Source organism: Arachis duranensis, chromosome 9 (assembly GCF_000817695.3).
Source record: "Arachis duranensis cultivar V14167 chromosome 9, aradu.V14167.gnm2.J7QH, whole genome shotgun sequence".
In the NCBI taxonomy this organism is placed as follows: Eukaryota; Viridiplantae; Streptophyta; class Magnoliopsida; order Fabales; family Fabaceae; genus Arachis; species Arachis duranensis.
This window is the reverse complement of record NC_029780.3, coordinates 112,660,602-112,681,002: the sequence shown is the minus strand read 5'-3', so window position 1 is coordinate 112,681,002 and position 20,401 is coordinate 112,660,602. Positions and strand designations below refer to the sequence as shown.

The following is a 20,401-nucleotide window of genomic DNA, read 5'->3' as shown; positions in this document are numbered from 1 at the left end:
TATCAGAAAAATTATGGGGGTCACCAAATAAAAAAATATAAAATAAAAAATATCATATCCAATTTAAAATTTTAAGTGTTAAATTGAATCTTTTATTTTATAAATTATATTTCACTTTTTTTTATGTAGAATTAATTCTTAACTTTATCCTTTTCTCGTACTTACAACATTAACATAAATAAGTTACAACATAGATTAGGTTTGGTTGAATTATCATCTTCAGTTTTATAGATTGATTTATGTACAAAAATTAGATCCCCTAAACAGGGGACACATGAAGGGAAATATCAATCTCTAGCTGTTGACTTGCAAGTTGCAACGACTTGGAAATTTCGTTATTGTGTTTGGCTGGATTACAATGTGCTAAAAACTAAGAATCATCCCATGATTTCATTGGTAATTTCGTATCATAGAGTTTGGAGGCATGAAGCATGTTCAATCTCCGTTACGACTATCTGTGGCACTTTAAACGTGAGCGGGCCCTCTGATGTGAGTATTCAACTACTCATCCAACAGCGTGCGTTCATAAAATGGAGAAATGCTTGGGAAGCATCAGATGCTATGAGCAGAAGTGGATCAGGATCACCTCCTATACATGAGCCTTGCTTGCATGTCCTCACAATTACATAACTCTTTTAATCATGTACCGTTGTGTTATCATTAGCATCATCCTCTACTGTGTGTTGAGCAGAACCACTTTGTGCAGTTATGTGGATCCACAGTTTGAAGCATGTAAACCCCAAACATGCGGCAACCAATCCATAAGCTACCCTTTCTACATCCAATACAAGCAGGAACCTTTCTGTGGGTACCCTGGTTTTGGCATCTCTTGTGATAGTAATGGCTTCCCAGTTCTCAATCTCTCTTATACTCCTTACATCATCCATCAAATATTCTACCACAACCAATCACTCAGAGTCTCCAATGCTGCCTTTTCATCAACCAACACCACCACAGCTGATTATTGTATTTCCCTTACACGGAACCTCACCCTTCCCTCAACCAAGATCTTCACTCTTGTTCATCAGAATTATAATAAGGACATCTTACTGTTCTTCGGCTGTAACCTGTCATCCCTGCCCACAGAGTCGACAAATTACAGAATTGGGTGTTCTGAAGCGAACAACAAAACGGGTGGTTCGTTTCTGGCATTGTATAAGGACGATGTCAAAACGGTAAGCTCGGTGTCTAAGAGTTGCGGGAGGAGCGGAGAGGTGGTGCAGGCGGGGGTGGAAGAGAGTGAAGGAGGAGGGATACAAGAGGCGCTGAGGAGAGGGTTCATGCTGAATTGGAATGCGAGTGATTGTAAGCCGTGCAGTAGCAGCGGAGGAAGGTGTGGCTTCAATGTAACTATGTATTTTTTCCAGTGTTACTGCACTGATAGAATTCATGCTTCCAGATGTGTTATTCCAGGTTTGTCTCTCTCTCTTTATCTCTTCTCTTGATTTCTTTTGCTCACTATAATTGTTAGTAGTTATAGCCATACTCCATTTGATTACAGCTGGAGTATTGAAAAAATGGTAGTTATACGTTTAAATTGATTTGTGTACATGTATCATTTATCGTGGCTTCCACTTTTATCTTGAGATCGCTGATTTTCTCTGAGTTTCTGCTTCTTGTTATTAGTTATTTGATGCTAAATATTGGCTTCCTCTTCAACTTCTCACTTGCAGATGGTAGAAGCAAGGCTTCCATGAAGATTGGACTTGCACTCGGACTAGGTAACGTGGCAGATCGTTCATCATTTTTTATTAGCGTATCGTTCGTTCCATATAACAATATAATAATCGCCTGAGTCGTACCTTATCCATGTGCGAAACATAATGAGTTCTTTTATCTGCAATGTTCTATGACCTCAAATTACTATCGATCTTATTATATTTTCAACCAAGATGGTGGATCTCTCTCTCTCTCTCTCTTTCTGCTTTTTCTTGCACCTTAGGGATTATTGACCGTTACTGACTTACTGTGTTGCCTCAAATGTATTAACTTAAGATATCCAACATTTACTCTGTAATTTCTCGACATGGCATTCATTTCTTTCTCAATTCAATAGCCTTTGCAGCTGCTGCAGTTATTCTGCTGTTAGTAATGGTCACCTACTACACAAGATGGAAGAAGGAAAACTCAAAACACCACCTGGTTGATGCCTTTTTGGAGAGACATGGACACCTTCAAATCAAGAGGTACAGCTATTCCGAGATGAAGAAAGTGACCAATTCCTTCAAAAACAAACTAGGCCAAGGGGGGTTTGGCAGTGTATACAAAGGACAATTACAGGATGGACGACATGTAGCAGTGAAGATCCTAAGTGAACTGAAAGGTGATGGTGATGATTTCATCAATGAAGTTGCTAGTATGAGCAGAACCTCTCACGTTAACATTATTGCTCTTCTTGGATTCTGCTTTCAAGGTTCCAAACGAGCTTTGGTTTATGAATTTATGCCCAATGGGTCACTTGAGAAGTTAATCTATGAAGAAAATGCTGTGATAGGGGATCGCCAATTGGATTGCCAGACTTTATATGATATTGCAATTGGTGTTGCCCGAGGACTTGAATATTTGCACAAGGGCTGCAATACTAGAATCTTGCATTTTGACATTAAGCCTCATAACATTCTATTAGATGAAAATTTCCTACCCAAAATTTCAGACTTCGGACTTGCAAAAATTTGCACAAGAAAAGAAAGTATAGTATCAATATTTGGTGCTAGAGGAACTGCAGGTTATATTGCCCCGGAGGTATTTTCTAGAAACTTTGGTGTAGTATCACATAAGTCTGATGTTTATAGTTATGGAATGATGGTCTTAGAAATGGTTGGAAGAAGAAAGAATATCAAGGCTGAAGTTGATGCATCGAATGAGATATATTTTCCTTACTGGATACACAATAGACTTGTATCAAATCAAGAGCTTGGTCTGCAAAATATAAGAAATGAATATGATAATGAGATGGTCAGAAAGATGACAATAGTGAGTTTATGGTGCATTCAAACCAAGCCTTCAACTCGACCATCAATCAGTAAAGTGGTGGAAATGTTGGAAGGAAGAACTGAGTTGTTGCAATTGCCTCCTAAACCATATTGGTTTTCTCCTTCAAATTCTCCCTGAACTTTGAACCATTGTAGTTTATATCTTGTTAGTCAAGACATTGTATCAGAATTTGGTGGTAGCCAATAAAGAAGGTATATTGCCATTCTTATTACCTTTATAAAGACACTCCCCTCACCTTTTGTAATTCATTCCTTTTTGTTATGAATTCAATTTAAGAGAATAATACCACCTGTCTTTCTGGACTCTGGAGTTTGAAGACTTAAAGAAAGTCTTAACAGATATATGAAACTTTTATTGGATACAGTGGCGGAACTTCACTCAGACAAGGGGGGCATGGCCCCCCAAACTTTTTATAAAAAAATTAGTAATACTTCATCAAAAATGAAAAATAGTTCAATTGGTTTAAATGCTTTACTATAATTTAAAGTATCCAAGTTTAATTCCCATCTCATACATTTATTGTATAATAATTTTTAGTGAGTGGGTCTTTGTTAACTTCACAACACATCAAAATTAAAAGATAAAATCAAATCAAATCAAAAAAATTATCTTACAAAAAAAATAAGAATAACAAAAATCATCTAATAATCAAATCAAATAAAAAAAGATCATCTAATAAAATAAAAGATATCTAATATGATAACTATAACAAAAATCATCTACTAACACTGCTAATATTTATCCTTCTAACTTCTTTTTTACATATTTTACATGATATATATTCAAATTTTTATACAAAATAATGATGAAAAATCAAAGAATTGATGCATTTTTTAAGAGGAAAGCTAATATTCAATAAGGGGAACATATAACTTCTACAATATCAACACCTGTAGATAGTTCTTCTACTATAATGAATCACGAAGAAAGTGAGATACAACCTTCAAAAGTTCAAAGAGTTGCATCTGATGAGTTTGACCTTAATTCTTTAGAATGAGACACTGTAAAACGGCTTTAAATTTGACAATGCTACCCAAATCAGAGAAATGAAGTTGCTTATCTTAAATGGGGTCCATATCAAAAGCATCTTGACAATTATCCTCTATCTGATACGAAGCATCCAAGACGATTTCAATATGCTTGGTTTGGTATTTTTCCTTCATGGTTAGAGTATTCACCTTCTGAAGATGCTGCATATTGTTTATTTTGTTATTTGGTTAGCAAAAAACCCAGTGGACGTAATGGATCAGATATTTTTATTAGTAAAGGGTTTAGAAATTGGAAAAAAATTTATGATGGAAAGAATTGTGCTTTTCTTAAACATATTGGAGATCCTTCTCACCACACAATAATGCAGTTGGAGCATGTCTAGATTTATTGAATCAGGCAAGTCACATCCAAAATGTAATTGAGGATCATACTTCTGAGGAAATTCAAAAGAATCGATTGCGTCTAAAATCCTCCATTGATGCAACTCGTTGGCTTATATTTCAAGCTTGTGCTTTCAGAGGCCATGATGAGACTCCAGAATCAAAAAATCGAGGTAATTTTCTTGAAATGATAAAACTCATAGCATCTTACAATGATGAAGTTGCAAGAACTGTGTTAGAAAATGCTCCATATAATGCTAAATATACTTCATATCAAATTCAAAAAGAAATCTTGCATATACTCTCAAACAAGGTGAGAAAGCATATTTGTGAAGAAATTGGAGATTCCAAGTTTTGCATCGTAGTAGATGAAGCTCGTGATGAATCCAAAAGAGAACAAATGGCACTTGTTTTGAGATTTGTTGATATACATGGTTTTATTCAAGAGCGTTTTCTTGATCTTGTACATGTCAAAGATACTACATCATTAACTCTAAAACAAGAATTGTGCGACATTCTTTCTCGACATGGTCTTGATGTCTCTAATATTCGTGGTCAAGGATATGATGGCGCCAGCAACATAAGAGGAGAACGGAATGTGTTACAAGCATTATTCTTAAAAGATTGTCCTTATGCTTACTATATCCACTGTTTTGCTCACCGATTACAACTTGCATTAGTTGCTGCATCAAGAGAAGTTATTCCTGTGCATCAGTTTTTTTCAAAATTGACTTTCATCGTCAACATCATTTGTTCTTCTAGTAAGCGACATGATGAGTTACATGCTGCCAAGACAGATGAAATTGTCCATTTATTAGAGATTGATGAACTTGAAACTGGTAAAGGGGCAAATCAAATTGGTACTTTAAAACGAGTAGGTGATATTCGATGGAGTTCTCATTTCTCTTCTGTTTGCAGTTTGATAAATATGTATGGTGCAACGTTGACTACTTTACAAAAGATTATTGTTGATGGATCAACTTATTCTTAGCATGGTGATGCAGATAGTGCTTACAATGATGGGAGGAATTATTAAAAAATGTGAAATCATTTTGTGAGCAACATGATATTCTAATTCCTGATTTAACTGCTTCTTATGTTGCAAGACAAGGACGCTCGCGTCACCAAAAAGATCATATTACAGTTGAGCATTATTTTAGAGTGGAGATATTTTTAGTCACAATTGATAAGCAATTACAAGAGTTAAATAGCAGATTTAATGATCAAGCAATGGATCTACTAAGTCTGAGCTCTACTCTCATAGTCTCATGCCTAAGGATGCTTACAAAAATTTTGACATTGCTAAGATTTCTACTCTTGTTGATAGCTACTATCCCGAAGACTTTATTGAACAAGTGAAGATTAATTTGCCTTTTCAGCTTCAGCATTTTATTCTTGATGTTCGTCAGCATCCAGAAATGAAGAATTTGTCAACTATTCATGAACTGTGTAGATGTTTAGCAGAAACAAAAAAGTCAAAAGTGTATTACTTGATTGATAGATTGATTCGTCTGATATTAACTCTTCCAGTTTCTACAGCTACTACAGAGCGATCATTTTCAGCAATGAAAATAATAAAGACAAGGTTAAGAAACAAGATCGAGGATGACTTTCTTGCGGATAGTTTGTTTATTTACATTGAGAAAGAAATTGCTGCAAAAATTTAGTTCTGACTCAATTATTGAAGATTTTAAGTCATTAAAAACTCGAAGAGTATCATTATAAACTATTTTATATTTTTTATCTGTAGAATTATTTATTTATTATCTTATTAGTAACAAACTTAAAGAATAATTATATTTATAAATTTTATTTTGATATAAATATTATTATTAAATTTTTATGTTAAATTTCTGGCCCCCCAAAATTTTGGTTCAAGCTCCGCCACTGATTGGATATTATACATCTTATACAGTAAATCAGATACAAGGTGCTAGCTAGGCATATTACTGATATCAAATCAAAGACTCGATGAGCAGTTAAAGTAAATTTTACAAACTTTCAGTATGCGTGATAAAATTATTCCAGAGCATTAGCAAACAAATTAATCAACTATCACTCAAGATCTTAAAATCTCGAGTTTCCAGAGCATTGTTTACTGGATTAGTCATAGAAAATGTTATCTGTAATTTTTAGATAATTATATATTTTATTTGGAGGTTTGGATACTTAATTTATAAGTAAAAGATTAGTTGTAGGAAGAATTTCATTACTAAAGACTCATGAATGATGAGTCCATGCTCATGTAGATATTATACATTTGATGTTTACTCATGCCGTGTGGAATAATTAGCCACAACATATATTAGGCTTGGTTGAATTATCATCTTCACTTTGATTGATTGATTTATGTACGAAAATTAGAGCCCTCAAATATGGGGACACATGAATCTCTATCTGTTGACTTGCAACGACTTGGAAATTTCGTTATTTTGTATGGAGGCATGAATCATGTTCTAATCTCCGTTACGAATATCTATGGCACTTTAAACGTGAGCGGGCCCTCCGACGTGAGTATTCAACTACTCATCCAACAGCGCGTGTTCATAAAATGGAGAAATGCTTGGGAAGCATCAGATGCTATGAGCAGAAGTGGATCAGGATCACCTCCTTTACATGAGCCTTGCTTGCATGTCCTCACAATTACACAACTCTTAATCATGTACCGTTGTGTTATCGTTAGCATCATCCTCTATTCTGTGTTGAGCAGAACCACTTTGAGCAGTTATGTGGATCCACACTACCTGGCATGTGAACCCCAAACATGCGGCAACCAATCCATAACATACCCCTTCTACATCCAAGGCAAACAGCAACCTTTCTGTGGCTACCCTGGTTTTGCCATCTCTTGTGATAGTAATGGCTTTCTGATTCTCAGTCTCTCTAATACTCCTTACATCATCCATCAAATATTCTACCACAACCAATCACTCAGAGTTTCCAATGCTGCCTTTTCATCAGCCAACAGCACTAACACGCCAGATTCTTGTATTTCTGCTGCACACAACCTCACCCTTCCTCCAACCAGTACCTTCAATCTTGTTCATCAGAATAATCATAAGGACATCATGTTCTTCTTCGGCTGTAACCTGTCATCCATGCCCCTAGAGTTGTTAGATTACAGAATTGGGTGTTCTGAAGCGACCAACAAAACTGATGGTTCGGTTCTGGCATTATATAAGGACGATGTAAAAACAGTAAGCTTGGTGTCCAAGAGTTGTGGGACTGGCGGCGAGGTGGTGGACGCGGTGGTGGAAGAGAGTGAAGGAGTTGGGATGGAAGAGGAGCTGAGGAGAGGGTTCATGCTGAATTGGACAGCGAGTGATTGCAAGTTGTGCAATAGCACAGGAGGAAGGTGTGGCTTCAATTCAACTATCTTCACTTTCCAGTGTTACTGCACTGATCGAATTCATGCTTCCAAATGTGTTATTATTACAGGTTTGTGTGTGTGTCTCTCTCTCTTCTTACACATGCATCGAAAGAGCTGGAGTATTGAAAAATGATATTTATACATTAAATGGATCTATGTACATGTATCACTATCATTCATTATGGCTTCCATATCTCGTGATCACTGATTTTCTCCGAGTTTCTGCTTGTCATTAGTTATTACTTATCTGAAGCTAAATAGTGGCTTCCTTTACAACTTCTGAGTTGCAGATGGTAGAAGCAAGGCTTCCATGAAGATGGGACTTGCACTCGGACTAGGTAAAGGGATAGATCGTTCATCATTTTTCGGTGCCTTTCATATAACAATATAATAATCCTCTGTTATAACTCAAAAGATATCTAACATTAACAATATTATTTCTCAATTCAATGACCTCTGCAGCTGCTGCGGTTACTCTGCTGTTAGTAATGGTCACCCTCTACTACACAAGACGGAAGAAGCAAAACCCGAAACACCTTCTGGTTGATGCCTTTCTGGAGAGGCATGGATACCTTCAAATCAAGAGGTACAGCTATTCCGACATGAAGAAAATGACCAACTCCTTCAAAAACAAACTAGGTGCAGGGGGATTTGGCAGTGTATACAAAGGACAATTAAAGGATGGACGACATGTTGCAGTGAAGATCCTAAGTGAATTGAAAGGTGATGGTGAAGATTTCATCAATGAAGTTGTGAGCATGAGCAGAACTTCTCATGTTAACATTGTTGCTCTTCTTGGCTTCTGCTTTGAAGGTTCTAAACAAGCTTTGGTTTATGACTTTATGCCTAATGGGTCCCTTGAGAAGCTACTCTCTGATGAACATGACGTGATAGGGGATCGCCAATTAGATTATCAAACTTTATATGATATTGCAATTGGTGTTGCTAAAGGACTAGAGTATCTGCATAAGGGCTGCAATACTAGAATTCTGCATTTTGATATAAAGCCTCATAACATTCTCTTGGATGAGAATTTCTGTCCCAAAATTTCAGACTTTGGACTTGCCAAAGTTTGTACAAGAAAAGAAAGCATGGTATCGATATCTGGTACAAGAGGAACTGCAGGTTATATTGCCCCAGAGGTATTTTCTAGGAATTTTGGTGTAATATCACATAAGTCGGATGTTTATAGTTATGGAATGATGGTTTTAGAGATGGTTGGGAGAAGGAGGAATATCAAGACTGAAGTAGATGCTTCAAGTGAAACGTATTTTCCTTATTGGATATACAATAGACTTGTGTCAAATCAAGAGCTTGGTCTGCGGAGTATAAGCAATGAATTTGATAATGAGAAGGTAAGAAAGCTGATAATAGTGAGCTTATGGTGCATTCAAACTAACCCTTCAAATCGGCCATCAATAAGTAAGGTGGTGGAAATGCTAGAAGGAAGAATTGAATTGTTGCAATTGCCGCCTAAACCATTTTGGTTTTCCCCCTCGGCCTCTCCCTAAATTATTTGAAACATTGTAATTAATATGTTCTGTACATGTAATTAGTCGTCTTTCTTATATAATAGTAGCCTCACGACAAATTTACTAAAACATCTTATGGATAAAGGGAAAAATCTTTGTATTAGCTTTGTTTATGTTTGAAGTGGTTTATACTAATTTTTTTTTCTGAGATTTTCTATTTCTTTCTCCAAAAGTAATTTCCTATCAAACATAGACTAAATTTTTACATTCTGGTCTAAAAAGCTAACAACTTGAGAAATCTGTCATACAAGCAACTGCTGATAAGTGACTAATATGGACCAAAAAACTGTTTCTGTTGCTATTATATATGGATGGTGGCAAGAATTTAACATTGAAGCTTTATTTTCATGCTTTCCTCGAGGGTATGGAGAAATCTGTTGCTCTATAGGCTCTTTCAGCTTATTTTCTAAGTAAAAGTGCTTAACTTGGTTTTTTTGGATTCAACTTTTCTTGTGAATGCAACTCGCAAGTACCTCTGACCACACACAAGAAAACTAAGGTAACGAGCAAACACCATATCGAAGTCTTTGTATTAAAACTCTAACAATCACTGCAGAGTATAAAAAGACAAAGAAATTACAGATAAAAGGACAATATATTACAAACTGCAACATATAAACTACAATGGTTCAAAGTTCAGGGAGAGTTTGAAGGAGAAAACCAATATGGTTTAGGAGGCAATTGCAACAACTCAGCACTTCCTTCCAACATTTCCACCACCTTACTGATTGATGGTCGAGTTGAAGGATTGGTTTGGATGCACCATAAGCTCACTATTGTCATCTTTCTGACCATCTCATTATCACATTCATTTCTTATGTTTTGCAGATCAAGCTCCTGATTTGACACAAGGCGATTGTATATCCAATGAGGGAAATATATCTCACTCGATACATCAACTTCAGCCTTGATGTTCTTTCTTCTTCCAACCATTTCTAAGACCATCATTCCATAACTGTAAACATCTGACTTATGTGATACTGCACCAAAGTTTCTAGAAAATACCTCCGGGGCAATATAGCCTGCAGTTCCTCTAGCACCAAATATTGATACTATACTTTCTTTTCTTGTGCAAACTTTTGCAAGTCCGAAGTCGGAAATTTTGGGACAAAATTTTTCATCTAACAGAATGTTATGAGGCTTTATGTCAAAATGCAGGATTTTTGTATTGCAGCCCTTGTGCAAATACTCAAGTCCTCGGGCAACACCAATTGCAATATCATATAAAGTTTGACAATCCAATTGGCGATCCCCTATCACAGAATTTTCATTATAAATTAACTTCTCTAGAGACCCATTAGGCATCAATTCGTAAACTAAAGCTCGCTTAGATCCTTCAAAGCAGAAGCCAAGAAGAGCAACGATGTTAACATGAGAAGTTCTGCTCATACTTGCAACTTCATTAATGAACTCCTGACCATCACCTTTAAATTCACTTAGGATCTTCACTGCAACATGGCGTCCGTCCTGTAATTGTCCTTTGTATACACTGCCAAACCCCCCTTGGCCTAGTTTGTTTTTGAAGGAATTGGTCACTTTCTTCATCTCAGAATAACTATACCTCTTGATTTGAAGGTGGTCATGTCTCTCAAAAAAAGCATCAACCAGTGGAAGGGTTTGATTTTGCTTCTTCCATCTTTTGTAGTAGAGCGCTATTATTACTAGCACTAGAGTAGCTGTCACCGCTGTAGAGGTTTTAGAATGTTGAGAAAGTAGTGCCATGCATATAATTAGAAGGCTGAGAAGTTAAAGCAATGCAAAAAAATACAGTAATTGGAATAAAGGAAATAGTAAAGAGCCTGAAAATGGCTCTGAGTTCAAAATGTATCAAAAACTAATACATTACCCAGTGCTAGTGCAAGTCCCATTTTTTTGACAAGCCTGTTTGTACTACTACTACCTGCAGATCAGAAGTAAAAAATGAAGCAATTATTTTAATTTTAGCAATCAGTACTAAATAAAGGTACATCATCAAATTGATTGAAACAAAATCTGTTGTAGATATTGAACATTAGGTTTGGAATAAAACTAAAAGTACAAGTATGATGAAGCCAAAGCAAATATCTAAGATTGGATTTGAGTATCTAATATACCTGTGGCACAATAGAATTTGCCTTGGGTGTCAAGTTGACATCGACCACTTTGGTGCTGAACACACTTGGCACAGTCATCAGATAATAGTGCTTCCAATTCCATCTCATCAGATAGAAACGAAAATGGGTCCCCAGTATCTGACTCGTCTTTTAATGGTAACTGAATATTGGAACATGCTGTTAAATTGGTTGGCCACTGAAATCCCTTAGGAATTTCCTCATTTGGAGGGCCATAGTAGATATTATAATCTGGACACTCTCTATAGTTATGAAAACGCCGCGGAAGGTTGAGAGTGAGGGACTTGTTGCACCTGAAGAGTGTTATATTATATTTGATGTAGAAAGAGCCTAAAGGAGAAGTGGGAATCTGAGGAAGAGTTATGTTGTTGCTGAACGTTGTGCAATTTCTGGATCTCAAAGAGTTACTTAGAGTAATGTCTTTGATGGTTATGGTATGAGGTTCCACGTATAAAACAGCAAACCTTGTTGTGTTGGTTAGTGGAATGGTTTTGAGGGCATCTGGATTTGGATCATCGCAGCCATGGATTGGCATCACGCCGCAGTGTGGGTGTCGTGAGTCTGTGAAAGGAAACTTGATGGTTCCAAAACTCCCACACTCGAAAGAGGATGGACAGTTTCCATTGTGAAGTAATGCCAATCAGTAAGATGACAACATGATTTATAGAAGCATTAGCAATTTAGCATGCATGACACTCTAAAACACGTACGGCATCTTGAAGAATTCTTTGCAGTGCTTTTCCGTTACGCTTAAGTGGATGTTGTTGACTTAACTGGTTCTTTATTGAGTAACATATATTCCAATGTTTGTGGAATTCTAAATCCCAAGACCCCCCAACGTGCTTATTACGCACTCCCTTCTTTCCTCACAAAAAAGACAGGGTAATCAGGCATGACATCCTATCCTAAACCAAACCGAAGAGCATTATCTCTGAAATTTAACTTGCTACTGTTGAATGAAGTCATCTATTAGTCAATAAATAACCCTACATATACGGCAATGGATTTACAACGTACATAATAATAGACTAATAGTAACCCCGATAGAGATCCAGTAACCAAATTCAGGGTTGCATTAAAGTGTGTTCGAGGCAGGGCACCTATTGAGTGGGATTTGTAATTGTCAATTTGTCATTCCATATATTGTACCCCAGTTGTCAGTTGATGAAGAAGGAGATAAACATCCAAAGTGCCACAAGACTACAAGTTGGGTAAAATATTTTATAGAATATGAACTGTTAAAAACACTATTAATTTCTAAATACTTTGGTTGCCCACAGTATCCCTTAACTTGACACGCTAAAAACTAATCCATCGTGGATCGGAGCTACATTAAAGGGCTTGGCAATTAATTTCAAAACCAACAAAGAGGGTATACTGCCATTCTTATTACCTTTATAAATACACTCCCCTCACCTCTTGTAATTCTTTTTTTTTTTTCAATACCACCTTTCTTTGTGGAGTGTGAAGACTTAAAGAAAGTCTTAAGTCTTAACAGATATATGAAACTTACTATTGGATACTATACATGTTATAGTAGTAAACCAGATACAAGGTATTAGGCATTTTAAGGATATCAAATCTTTAAAGTAAATTCTACAAACTTTCAGATGGGTGACTTAGAATCGTTCAAAGGATTAGCAAACACATTAGTCAACAATCACTCAAGATCTTAAAATCTCGAGTTTGCTTTATAAAAACTAGAAACAATTACTATATAAGAAAAACGACGCTACATATGACAATAATAATAAAAAAAAGAGCAATATATTACAAGCCTGCATCACATAAACTACAATGTTTTCAAAATTCAGGGAGATGTCGAAGGGGAAAACCAAAATGGTTTAGGTGGCACTTGCAACAACTCAGCTCTTCCTTCCAGCATTTCCACCACTTTACTAATTGATGGTCGACTTGAAGGGCTGGTTTGAATGCACCATAAGCTCACTATTGTCATCTTTCTTACCATCTCATTTTCACACTCATTTCTTATACTTTGCAAACTAAGTTCTTGATTTGACACAAGGCGATTATATATCCAATGCGGGAAATATAACTCACTAGATGCATCAACTTCAACTTTGATATTCCTTCTTCGTCCAACCATTTCTAAAACCATCATTCCATAACTATAAACATCTGACTTGTGAGATACTGTACCAAAATTCCTAGAAAATACCTCTGGAGCAATATAGCCTGCAGTTCCTCTAGCACCAAATATGGATACAATACTTTCTTTTCTAGTGCAAACTTTTGCAAGTCCGAAATCTGAAATTTTGGGACAAAAATTTTCATCTAAGAGAATGTTATGGGGCTTTATGTCAAAATGCAAGATTCTAGTATTGCAGCCCATGTGCAAATACTCAAGTCCTCGAGCAACACCAATTGCAATATCAAATAAAGTTTGACAATCCAATTGGTGATCCCCTATCACAGTATTTTCTTCATAGATTAACTTCTCAAGCGATCCATTGGGCATAAATTCATAAACCAAATAAAGTTTGGAACCTTGAAAGCAGAAGCCAAGAAGAGCAACAATGTTAACATGAGAAGTTCTGCTCATACTCGCAACTTCATTGATGAAATCATCACCATCACCTTTCAGTTCACTTAGGATCTTCACTGCAACATGGCATCCGTCCTGCAATTGTCCTTTGTATACACTGCCAAATCCTCCTTGGCCTAGTTTGTCTCTGAAGGAGTTGGTCACCTTCTTCATCTCTGAATAAGTATATCTCCTTATTTGTTTCTCCAAAATGGCATCAACCACCAGCATTTGTTTAGGATTTTCCTTCTTCCATCTTGTGCAGTAGAGCGTGGCCATTACTACTAGCACTAGAACTGTAGCAACTGCAAAGAGAAGAAATGGAAGGAGCAACAGTAAATTATATTTTTCTGGTCTCAGAGTAGAGATATAGAAGATGATGTTTAATTGATAAAAGTAGAATGGCTCATTAAATTTCACACACTGATAAAGTTCGATACTGAGGATTATTGTGTTGGATACATTACCCAGTCCTAGTCCCATCTTCACTATCCAACTAATATGACCTGCGTCAAGCAAGTTGAAAATGAAGCAATTATTTATTTTTCGTTATTTTTTAACAAAGCAATAGATAGATGAATTGATTTAGTCGTTTGAAGTTCTAAGATACCTGTGACGCAAAGGAAGTTTCCTTGGGAGTCAAGTTGACAGTGTCCTCTTCTGTGATGAAAACAGTTTCTACAATCACTGGATAATTCTACTTCCAACACGATCTCATTAAACAGAAATGAGAAGGGGTCTGTATCATTTAATACGTCTTTTAATGCAAAATGAATCTTGGAACATGCTGCTAAGGGGCCTGGCCATCGTAAGTCAGGAGAATCTCCGAGACTTTGAAAGCCATCATAGTAGATGTGGTAGTTAGAGCAGTTGTTATAGTTATAAAATCCGGGAGGAAGGGTGAGGTTATTGGAAGGACAAGTGAATAGTGTTTTATTGAATTTGGCGTATGAATAACCTAAGGGCGAGCTGGGCATCAGAGGTAGACTCAAATTATTGCTGAAGGCTTTGCAACGCTGCGTCTGCGATTGGGATTTCAAAGATTTACGTAGAGCCAAATCGGTTATCGTTATGGTATGAAAGTCAATGTATAAAACTAGAAAGCTTCCATTTGGTTTGTTGTTTAATACTATGACTTGCTGGCCATTTGGATTGTTATCATGGCAGCCGTGTATGGCCAATACGCCACAATGAGGCCGTTTTGAGTCAGTGAAAGGGAACATGATGGTGCCAAGTTTCCCACACTCAAAAGAGGTTGGACACTTTTCACCACTTTCAGCTATCACATGAACCACAAACATAATCAGTAATTTCAACATAAAAAGGGGAGCCATTTTTTATTTATGAGTAATATTTAGAACTTTGAGGCAAAGATAAGCAAAAGGATGGGAACATTAATGGAGAAAAAGCAACGTCGTAAGTCGTACCCAATCGAGTATATAGTAGCATTAGCATGCATGATCCTCTACCACACGTACGGCAACTTCAACATTCTTTGCAATGCAATTCCGTTACGCTTACGTGGATGTTGTAATCACTGTTGACTTGGAACTGGTCTTTTATATAGACTAAAATATTCCAATGTTTGTGGAATTTTGAGTCCACCAGGACCAGCCACTAAATTGAAGATTATTCTCTCTACACAATTAGCCTCTTTTATTACTACTGCTGCTGAATGAAGTCATGTATTAGTCAATGAGATATTTTAGTCTAAGCAAGCCTCATAAATAACCTCACATACACGGGAAAGGATTGACTGCATGTCTACATAGTAGCAACCACGTCAGAGATAAGAAGTTTGCATTAATGTCAAGTAAAAAATTGTTATACCCCAAATGAAGGAGTCTGGGATGGAAAGTGCTCCAATTTATTGGGCTAAAGATTATACAATATATGTAATTATACCCATTCTTATCACCTTTCAAGACTTGACTCAACGAATATCTTAGCAAATATGGTTTATAGTAGCAAATCACGGATACAAGGTGCAGGCAGAAAGAACCAGTAGTTATATATTAATTAGATTGCACAAGTAAAGTAACTACCATTACTGATACAAGACTAGAGCATGTCAAATACTTTCTACAAACATTCAGATGTGTGAATACTTGAGTAATGAATTGGAGATGTTGGAGAAGAACTAAAAAAGGGCCTAGGCGGCAATTCAAATGATTCCAAGCTTCCTTCAAGCATCTCCACCACCTTACTCATTGACGGACGGCACAAAGGATTAGTCTGTATGCACCATAAGCTCACCAAAGTCATTTTTCTTACAATTTCCCTATCACTTTCCTTTCTGATACACCGCAATCCTAACTCTTCATCTAGTTCAAGTCGCTTGTAAACCCAATGAGGAAAATACAGCTCACTAGAACGATCGACTTCCACATTTTTATTGTTTCTTCCTCCAACCATTTCTAAAACCATCATTCCATAACTATAAACATCTGCCTTGTGAGATATTCCACCAAAATTCCTTGAAAACAACTCTGGAGCAATAAATCCAATAGTTCCTCTTGCACATGACATGGAAACAATACTCTCTTTTCTTGGACATATCTTAGCGAGTCCAAAATCTGAAATTTTCGGACAAAAATCCTTGTCGAGTAGTATGTTATGAGGCTTTATGTCAAAATGCAAGATTTTGGTATTGCAGCCTCGATGCAAATAATTTAATCCACGCGCTACACCAACCGCAATGTCATAGAGACTTCTGGAATCCAATTGGCGACCAACTGTAGTTGAATTTTCCTCACATAGGAACTTTTCAAGGGATCCATTAGGCATAAATTCATAGATTAGAGCTCTTTTGGAACCTTGAAAACAAAATCCCACAAGACTAACAATGTTAACATGAGATGTCCTACTAATACTTGCAACTTCATTGATGAATTCCTCGGCAGTTCCCTTCACTTCACTTAAAACCTTAACAGCAATAAGACTCCCATCTTGTAGCTTTCCTTTATACACGGTACCATATCCTCCCTGTCCCAATTTGACTTTGAAATCATCAGTGAATTTCTTTATCTCATAATATTTGTACCGTCTGGTTGGATGAGAACCGTGTTGCTTCAAAAAGGATTCAATGATTATTTCACCGGTTGATCGAGTTCTATTCCAAAAGCAACATATAGTAAGGGTGAAAAGCTTTCTCCTTAAGCAGCAAACGGACAGCAACAGCAACGCAGCAACAATGGATAAAGCTGCTAATACAGTAAGCAATAATTTCAATGTATAAGAAAGCAGGCAAAGTATTTGATGAGATTGCTAGTATAGTAAGGATATGAATTTTCAGGTTGAAAATAAATGCAATTGTTTTGTCATGTCAACATATATATGTATGCTGTAACAGAAAAAAGGATGTGACCAAATCCGTGTGTTACCCAGTCCAAGTGCTAGTCTCATATTCATGACAGCCCAACTTCTACTACCTGCAAAGCAGAACACAGGTTATAAATTGAAGCAACTATTGAGTCGTAAATAATCAAAACTAAATAACGGTATAACATTAAGATAGTTGAAAAGAAAAACTGATCTGGAAGTTGAACAAATGAAGGGACCTATTTCATACAAAATCATACAGAAAGTGATCATTAGACTACGTTTCCCAAATCTAGAATGAAACACTAATGGACAACCTATACAAAAGAAATCATTTTAAAAAATAAAACTATCAAGCTAACTGTCTAATGGATACCATAAGCATAAACCACTCACTTGTGCTTGTGTTTTCCGGCGGCCTAACGTTGGCACAACAAAATTTGCTTTTGCTGTCAAGTTGGCACTGGCCTCTTTGCTTATAGTGACAGTCTGTGCATTCTTGCGACAAAATGACCTTAGCGATGATATCAGCATTTACGAATGTGAATGGATCATTGCCATCAGGAACATCTTTGATTGGAAGCACCACCTTTGTGCATGAGGCCAACGATTTCTGAATTTGTGGTGTGTGATTGAAAAGGCCGTAGTAGATATGGATGTCAGTGCAATTTGCATAACGGAACATGTTCTTAGTTGGGGGGACACGGAGAGTAGGGTTGCATGTGTGGAGGGTTGTATTGTATTCCATATAAAGGGAAGCAAAATGATGAAAGGTGGGAGGAGTAGAAAGAGTATAGTTATATCTGAAGGCATTACAATTTCTTGATTGCAGAAGATCGTATAAGTCCTTATCTCTGAATTGAATACTAGTAGAATTCTGTTGAGATACGCGTATAACTAAAAATGTTTTGCCTTCATCACTTAGTTGCACCCATCTATCCACCTGCGGTGACTCAGAACAATTGTGTATGGCCAAAAGGCCACACTCCTGACGCTCTGCTGTAGTGAGAGGGAAGCTGATGTTCCCAACATATCCACAATTGAATGAAGCTGGACATTCTCTTCTCTCTCCGGTGGCTGCGGCCACCACAAGCATCAATACCAATACAACAAATTTATACATGCTCAATTCAACAAAGCCAACTTGTTTTCACACAGCCTATTGGAATTGGGAAAATGGTTATTGACTATATTGTTCTTGGAGCCTTGTTACTTGTTAGGCCCTCCTTACATGGCTGACTTGACTTCAGATGAACCAAGTTCGTGCTCAATTATTCCTACTCAAGGTAGCACATGGACTTGACTTTCTGACTCGTTCCGAAATGTGGATATTAGAACAATAGACATTTCACTTCAAAGTGTCTTATTCAAGAATAAATCGAATATCATATACATCTTCATCCGTGTAGAATCCGGGGAATCGAGGAGATAATTTTCCAACTCTTATAGAACCTTCCTACCATGAAGCATAATGCTGCACTAATATGGACGTTGATACCATATGGCACTAGCAAGCAACCATGTCCCAACTTACAAAAAGAGAACATAAAGAGGAGTTTGGTTGAAACACGTCTAACTCTCAGATCTATATGGATTTGTTTTTCAATCATTAGTAAAGATTTGAACTTTCTATTCCTCAATGCTTGAAAAGGTTAAAGAAATCTATATATATACAGTATTGGAGTGAACGTAGTATGTTCTACAATGCTCATAACCAAGATCATGCTGATATACAAAAGAATCAAGCTGGCACTGATCTTAACAATCAACCACAGATGAACATTCTGCAGATGCCCAAAACTTCAGTCCAGGATCTCTACCAGCCTTTTGCTATTCAAATGTAATGTCATTCTTAGATGAATTTCCACATATCACATACACCATATATCTATTGCTACTCCATAGTGAGATTCAATCAATTACTTGGCCTATAAAAATCGTGATTGAAAAAAAGAATGAAGGATGACATAAAGAATAGGGCATCATCAATTTTGATCCTAGGACACTTTAACTCCACTGGGGCGTTTTCCCTCCATTGCATCCTTCTTATCGCGACAATCAAAGCACAGAAAAGGTCCTTGCCAGGGCTTGGAGCTGGTGGAAAAGATGGAACCCGCATGGACTGAGATACCCTCACTTGGAGCAAGATCAACTTGACACACAGCACACACAAAAAGGCCAGATGTTGATTGCCCTGAGTTCTCATCACTCCCTAATCTGCACCACATATCAAAACATTTAACATTTAAGAACCACAACGGCATCACAATTCTATTTGCTAGTCGATCAATAAATAGCCATGTGTCACAATTATAATTCCAAGGTTCAATTACATGGTTAGGATGAAAATTATATCTTCCCAGTTGTGGTTTTAACTAATCAACTTATCTTCATTACCTCAAATACTGAACTGAAACATTATCAGCTCGTTTCCCATTACAGAAGAACTTGATTAAGAAGGGCTTTTACAACTAACTCCTCTCTTTCCACCAATATCCTGAAGTATGCCTCAATGGAAATCCTAATGTTTAACCTTGACAGTCAATTATTTAACCAATTACCAGTTTATATCCAAACGAAAATACCATCCCCTATACTAGTACCATTATCCATCTCTCTATCATCTTGTTTTACTGGTATCAAGTATATATCAATCACTACAGTTAGCTAGAAAAGTCCTGTGGGGACAAAAGGAGGACACTAAGAAAAACAACATGCAAGGAACTTTCACAAGATTTTTCAATACTTGAAGGAAACAATTGAACATGTTCGTCTATCAAAGATGATATTACCTTTCAGCAAGCATTGCTGATCCTTCTTCAAAGAGTTCCTCCACTATATTTATTGCTGAAAGCTTCTTTGACAGTTTACCGGCAGAATCACGGGACCTTTTCCTGAAGAAAAGCTCTCTGAACTTGTTATGCTTTTTGGGGGGAGGAGTTGGTGGCAACTCATTATCAGGTGGGATTATGTCAACTACTATACAAGTTGTATCATCCTTTAACCCTCTTGTCCTTAGTGCTTCCTGGATAAAAGTAGGGATATATAGAAGCTTATGTGAGGAGAAATGCCATTTGTGCCGTGTGATGTTAAATTGCTAATATCAAGTCACGAGACAAAAGACAAGATTTTATCCAAAATAGCATATACCACTATTT

General features: G+C 36.8%; 4 protein-coding genes across 8 annotated transcripts in view; 1 reads left to right on the top strand and 3 right to left on the bottom strand.

Annotated features, from left to right (window-relative positions):
* Window positions 1-256: 256 nt before the first annotated feature.
* Window positions 257-9,405, top strand: LOC107467516 (LEAF RUST 10 DISEASE-RESISTANCE LOCUS RECEPTOR-LIKE PROTEIN KINASE-like 2.1). 5 transcript variants are annotated; one of them, XM_052254798.1, is made up of 4 exons: window positions 257-1,413; window positions 1,674-1,721; window positions 8,025-8,072; window positions 8,197-9,405. In XM_052254798.1, exons 1-4 carry the CDS (start codon window positions 642-644, stop codon window positions 9,243-9,245), a joined length of 1,917 nt encoding a protein of 638 aa, XP_052110758.1. In that variant the 5' UTR covers window positions 257-641; the 3' UTR covers window positions 9,246-9,405. The 5 variants fall into 5 exon arrangements, with proteins under 5 accessions (XP_052110758.1, XP_052110757.1, XP_052110759.1 ...); XM_052254797.1 differs by lacking the exon at window positions 1,674-1,721 and adding an exon at window positions 6,972-7,802 and having other exon boundaries at window positions 257-586; window positions 8,197-9,403; XM_052254799.1 differs by lacking the exons at window positions 8,025-8,072; window positions 8,197-9,405 and adding an exon at window positions 2,075-3,272.
* Window positions 9,406-9,823: 418 nt separating this feature from the next.
* Window positions 9,824-11,853, bottom strand: LOC107467517 (LEAF RUST 10 DISEASE-RESISTANCE LOCUS RECEPTOR-LIKE PROTEIN KINASE-like 2.1). Its single transcript, XM_052254731.1, has 3 exons — window positions 11,360-11,853; window positions 11,113-11,166; window positions 9,824-10,951 (listed from the first exon to the last, which is right to left on the bottom strand). Exons 1-3 carry the CDS (start codon window positions 11,460-11,462, stop codon window positions 9,903-9,905), a joined length of 1,206 nt encoding a protein of 401 aa, XP_052110691.1. The 5' UTR covers window positions 11,463-11,853; the 3' UTR covers window positions 9,824-9,902.
* Window positions 11,854-15,953: 4,100 nt separating this feature from the next.
* Window positions 15,954-18,771, bottom strand: LOC107467393 (LEAF RUST 10 DISEASE-RESISTANCE LOCUS RECEPTOR-LIKE PROTEIN KINASE-like 2.1). Its single transcript, XM_016086475.3, has 3 exons — window positions 17,640-18,771; window positions 17,306-17,353; window positions 15,954-17,125 (listed from the first exon to the last, which is right to left on the bottom strand). Exons 1-3 carry the CDS (start codon window positions 18,364-18,366, stop codon window positions 16,005-16,007), a joined length of 1,896 nt encoding a protein of 631 aa, XP_015941961.1. The 5' UTR covers window positions 18,367-18,771; the 3' UTR covers window positions 15,954-16,004.
* A 124-nt stretch (window positions 18,772-18,895) lies between these two features.
* The window catches only part of LOC107467394 (probable protein phosphatase 2C 15), a 4,392-nt gene continuing 2,886 nt past the window's right edge, over window positions 18,896-20,401 (bottom strand). Inside the window, 3 exon segments of the mRNA XM_052254641.1 lie at window positions 18,896-19,460; window positions 20,036-20,268; window positions 20,342-20,401. The exon segment at window positions 20,342-20,401 is cut by the window's right edge and continues 93 nt beyond it. Of these exon segments, the coding sequence (XP_052110601.1) occupies window positions 19,241-19,460; window positions 20,036-20,268; window positions 20,342-20,401 (513 nt within the window). The 3' untranslated portion in view covers window positions 18,896-19,240.

What these genes read in the sequence shown, in the direction of transcription:
- LOC107467517 (XM_052254731.1), bottom strand. Translation starts at nt 11,462, where the DNA reads ATGGAATTGGAAGCACTATTATCTGATGACTGTGCCAAGTGTGTTCAG. An exon ending in CAAATTCTATTGTGCCACAG is followed by an intron (nt 11,167 to 11,359) that starts GTATATTAGATA and finishes TCTGATCTGCAG; the next exon opens with GTAGTAGTAGTACAAACAGG. An exon ending in GGGACTTGCACTAGCACTGG is followed by an intron (nt 10,952 to 11,112) that starts GTAATGTATTAG and finishes AAACCTCTACAG; the next exon opens with CGGTGACAGCTACTCTAGTG.
- LOC107467516 (XM_052254797.1), top strand. Translation starts at nt 385, where the DNA reads ATGATTTCATTGGTAATTTCGTATCATAGAGTTTGGAGGCATGAAGCA. An exon ending in CAGAAGTGGATCAGGATCAC is followed by an intron (nt 587 to 6,971) that starts CTCCTATACATG and finishes GATCAGGATCAC; the next exon opens with CTCCTTTACATGAGCCTTGC. An exon ending in CAAATGTGTTATTATTACAG is followed by an intron (nt 7,803 to 8,024) that starts GTTTGTGTGTGT and finishes TCTGAGTTGCAG; the next exon opens with ATGGTAGAAGCAAGGCTTCC.
- LOC107467393 (XM_016086475.3), bottom strand. Translation starts at nt 18,366, where the DNA reads ATGTATAAATTTGTTGTATTGGTATTGATGCTTGTGGTGGCCGCAGCC. An exon ending in GCCGGAAAACACAAGCACAA is followed by an intron (nt 17,354 to 17,639) that starts GTGAGTGGTTTA and finishes TCTGCTTTGCAG; the next exon opens with GTAGTAGAAGTTGGGCTGTC. An exon ending in GAGACTAGCACTTGGACTGG is followed by an intron (nt 17,126 to 17,305) that starts GTAACACACGGA and finishes CTGTATTAGCAG; the next exon opens with CTTTATCCATTGTTGCTGCG.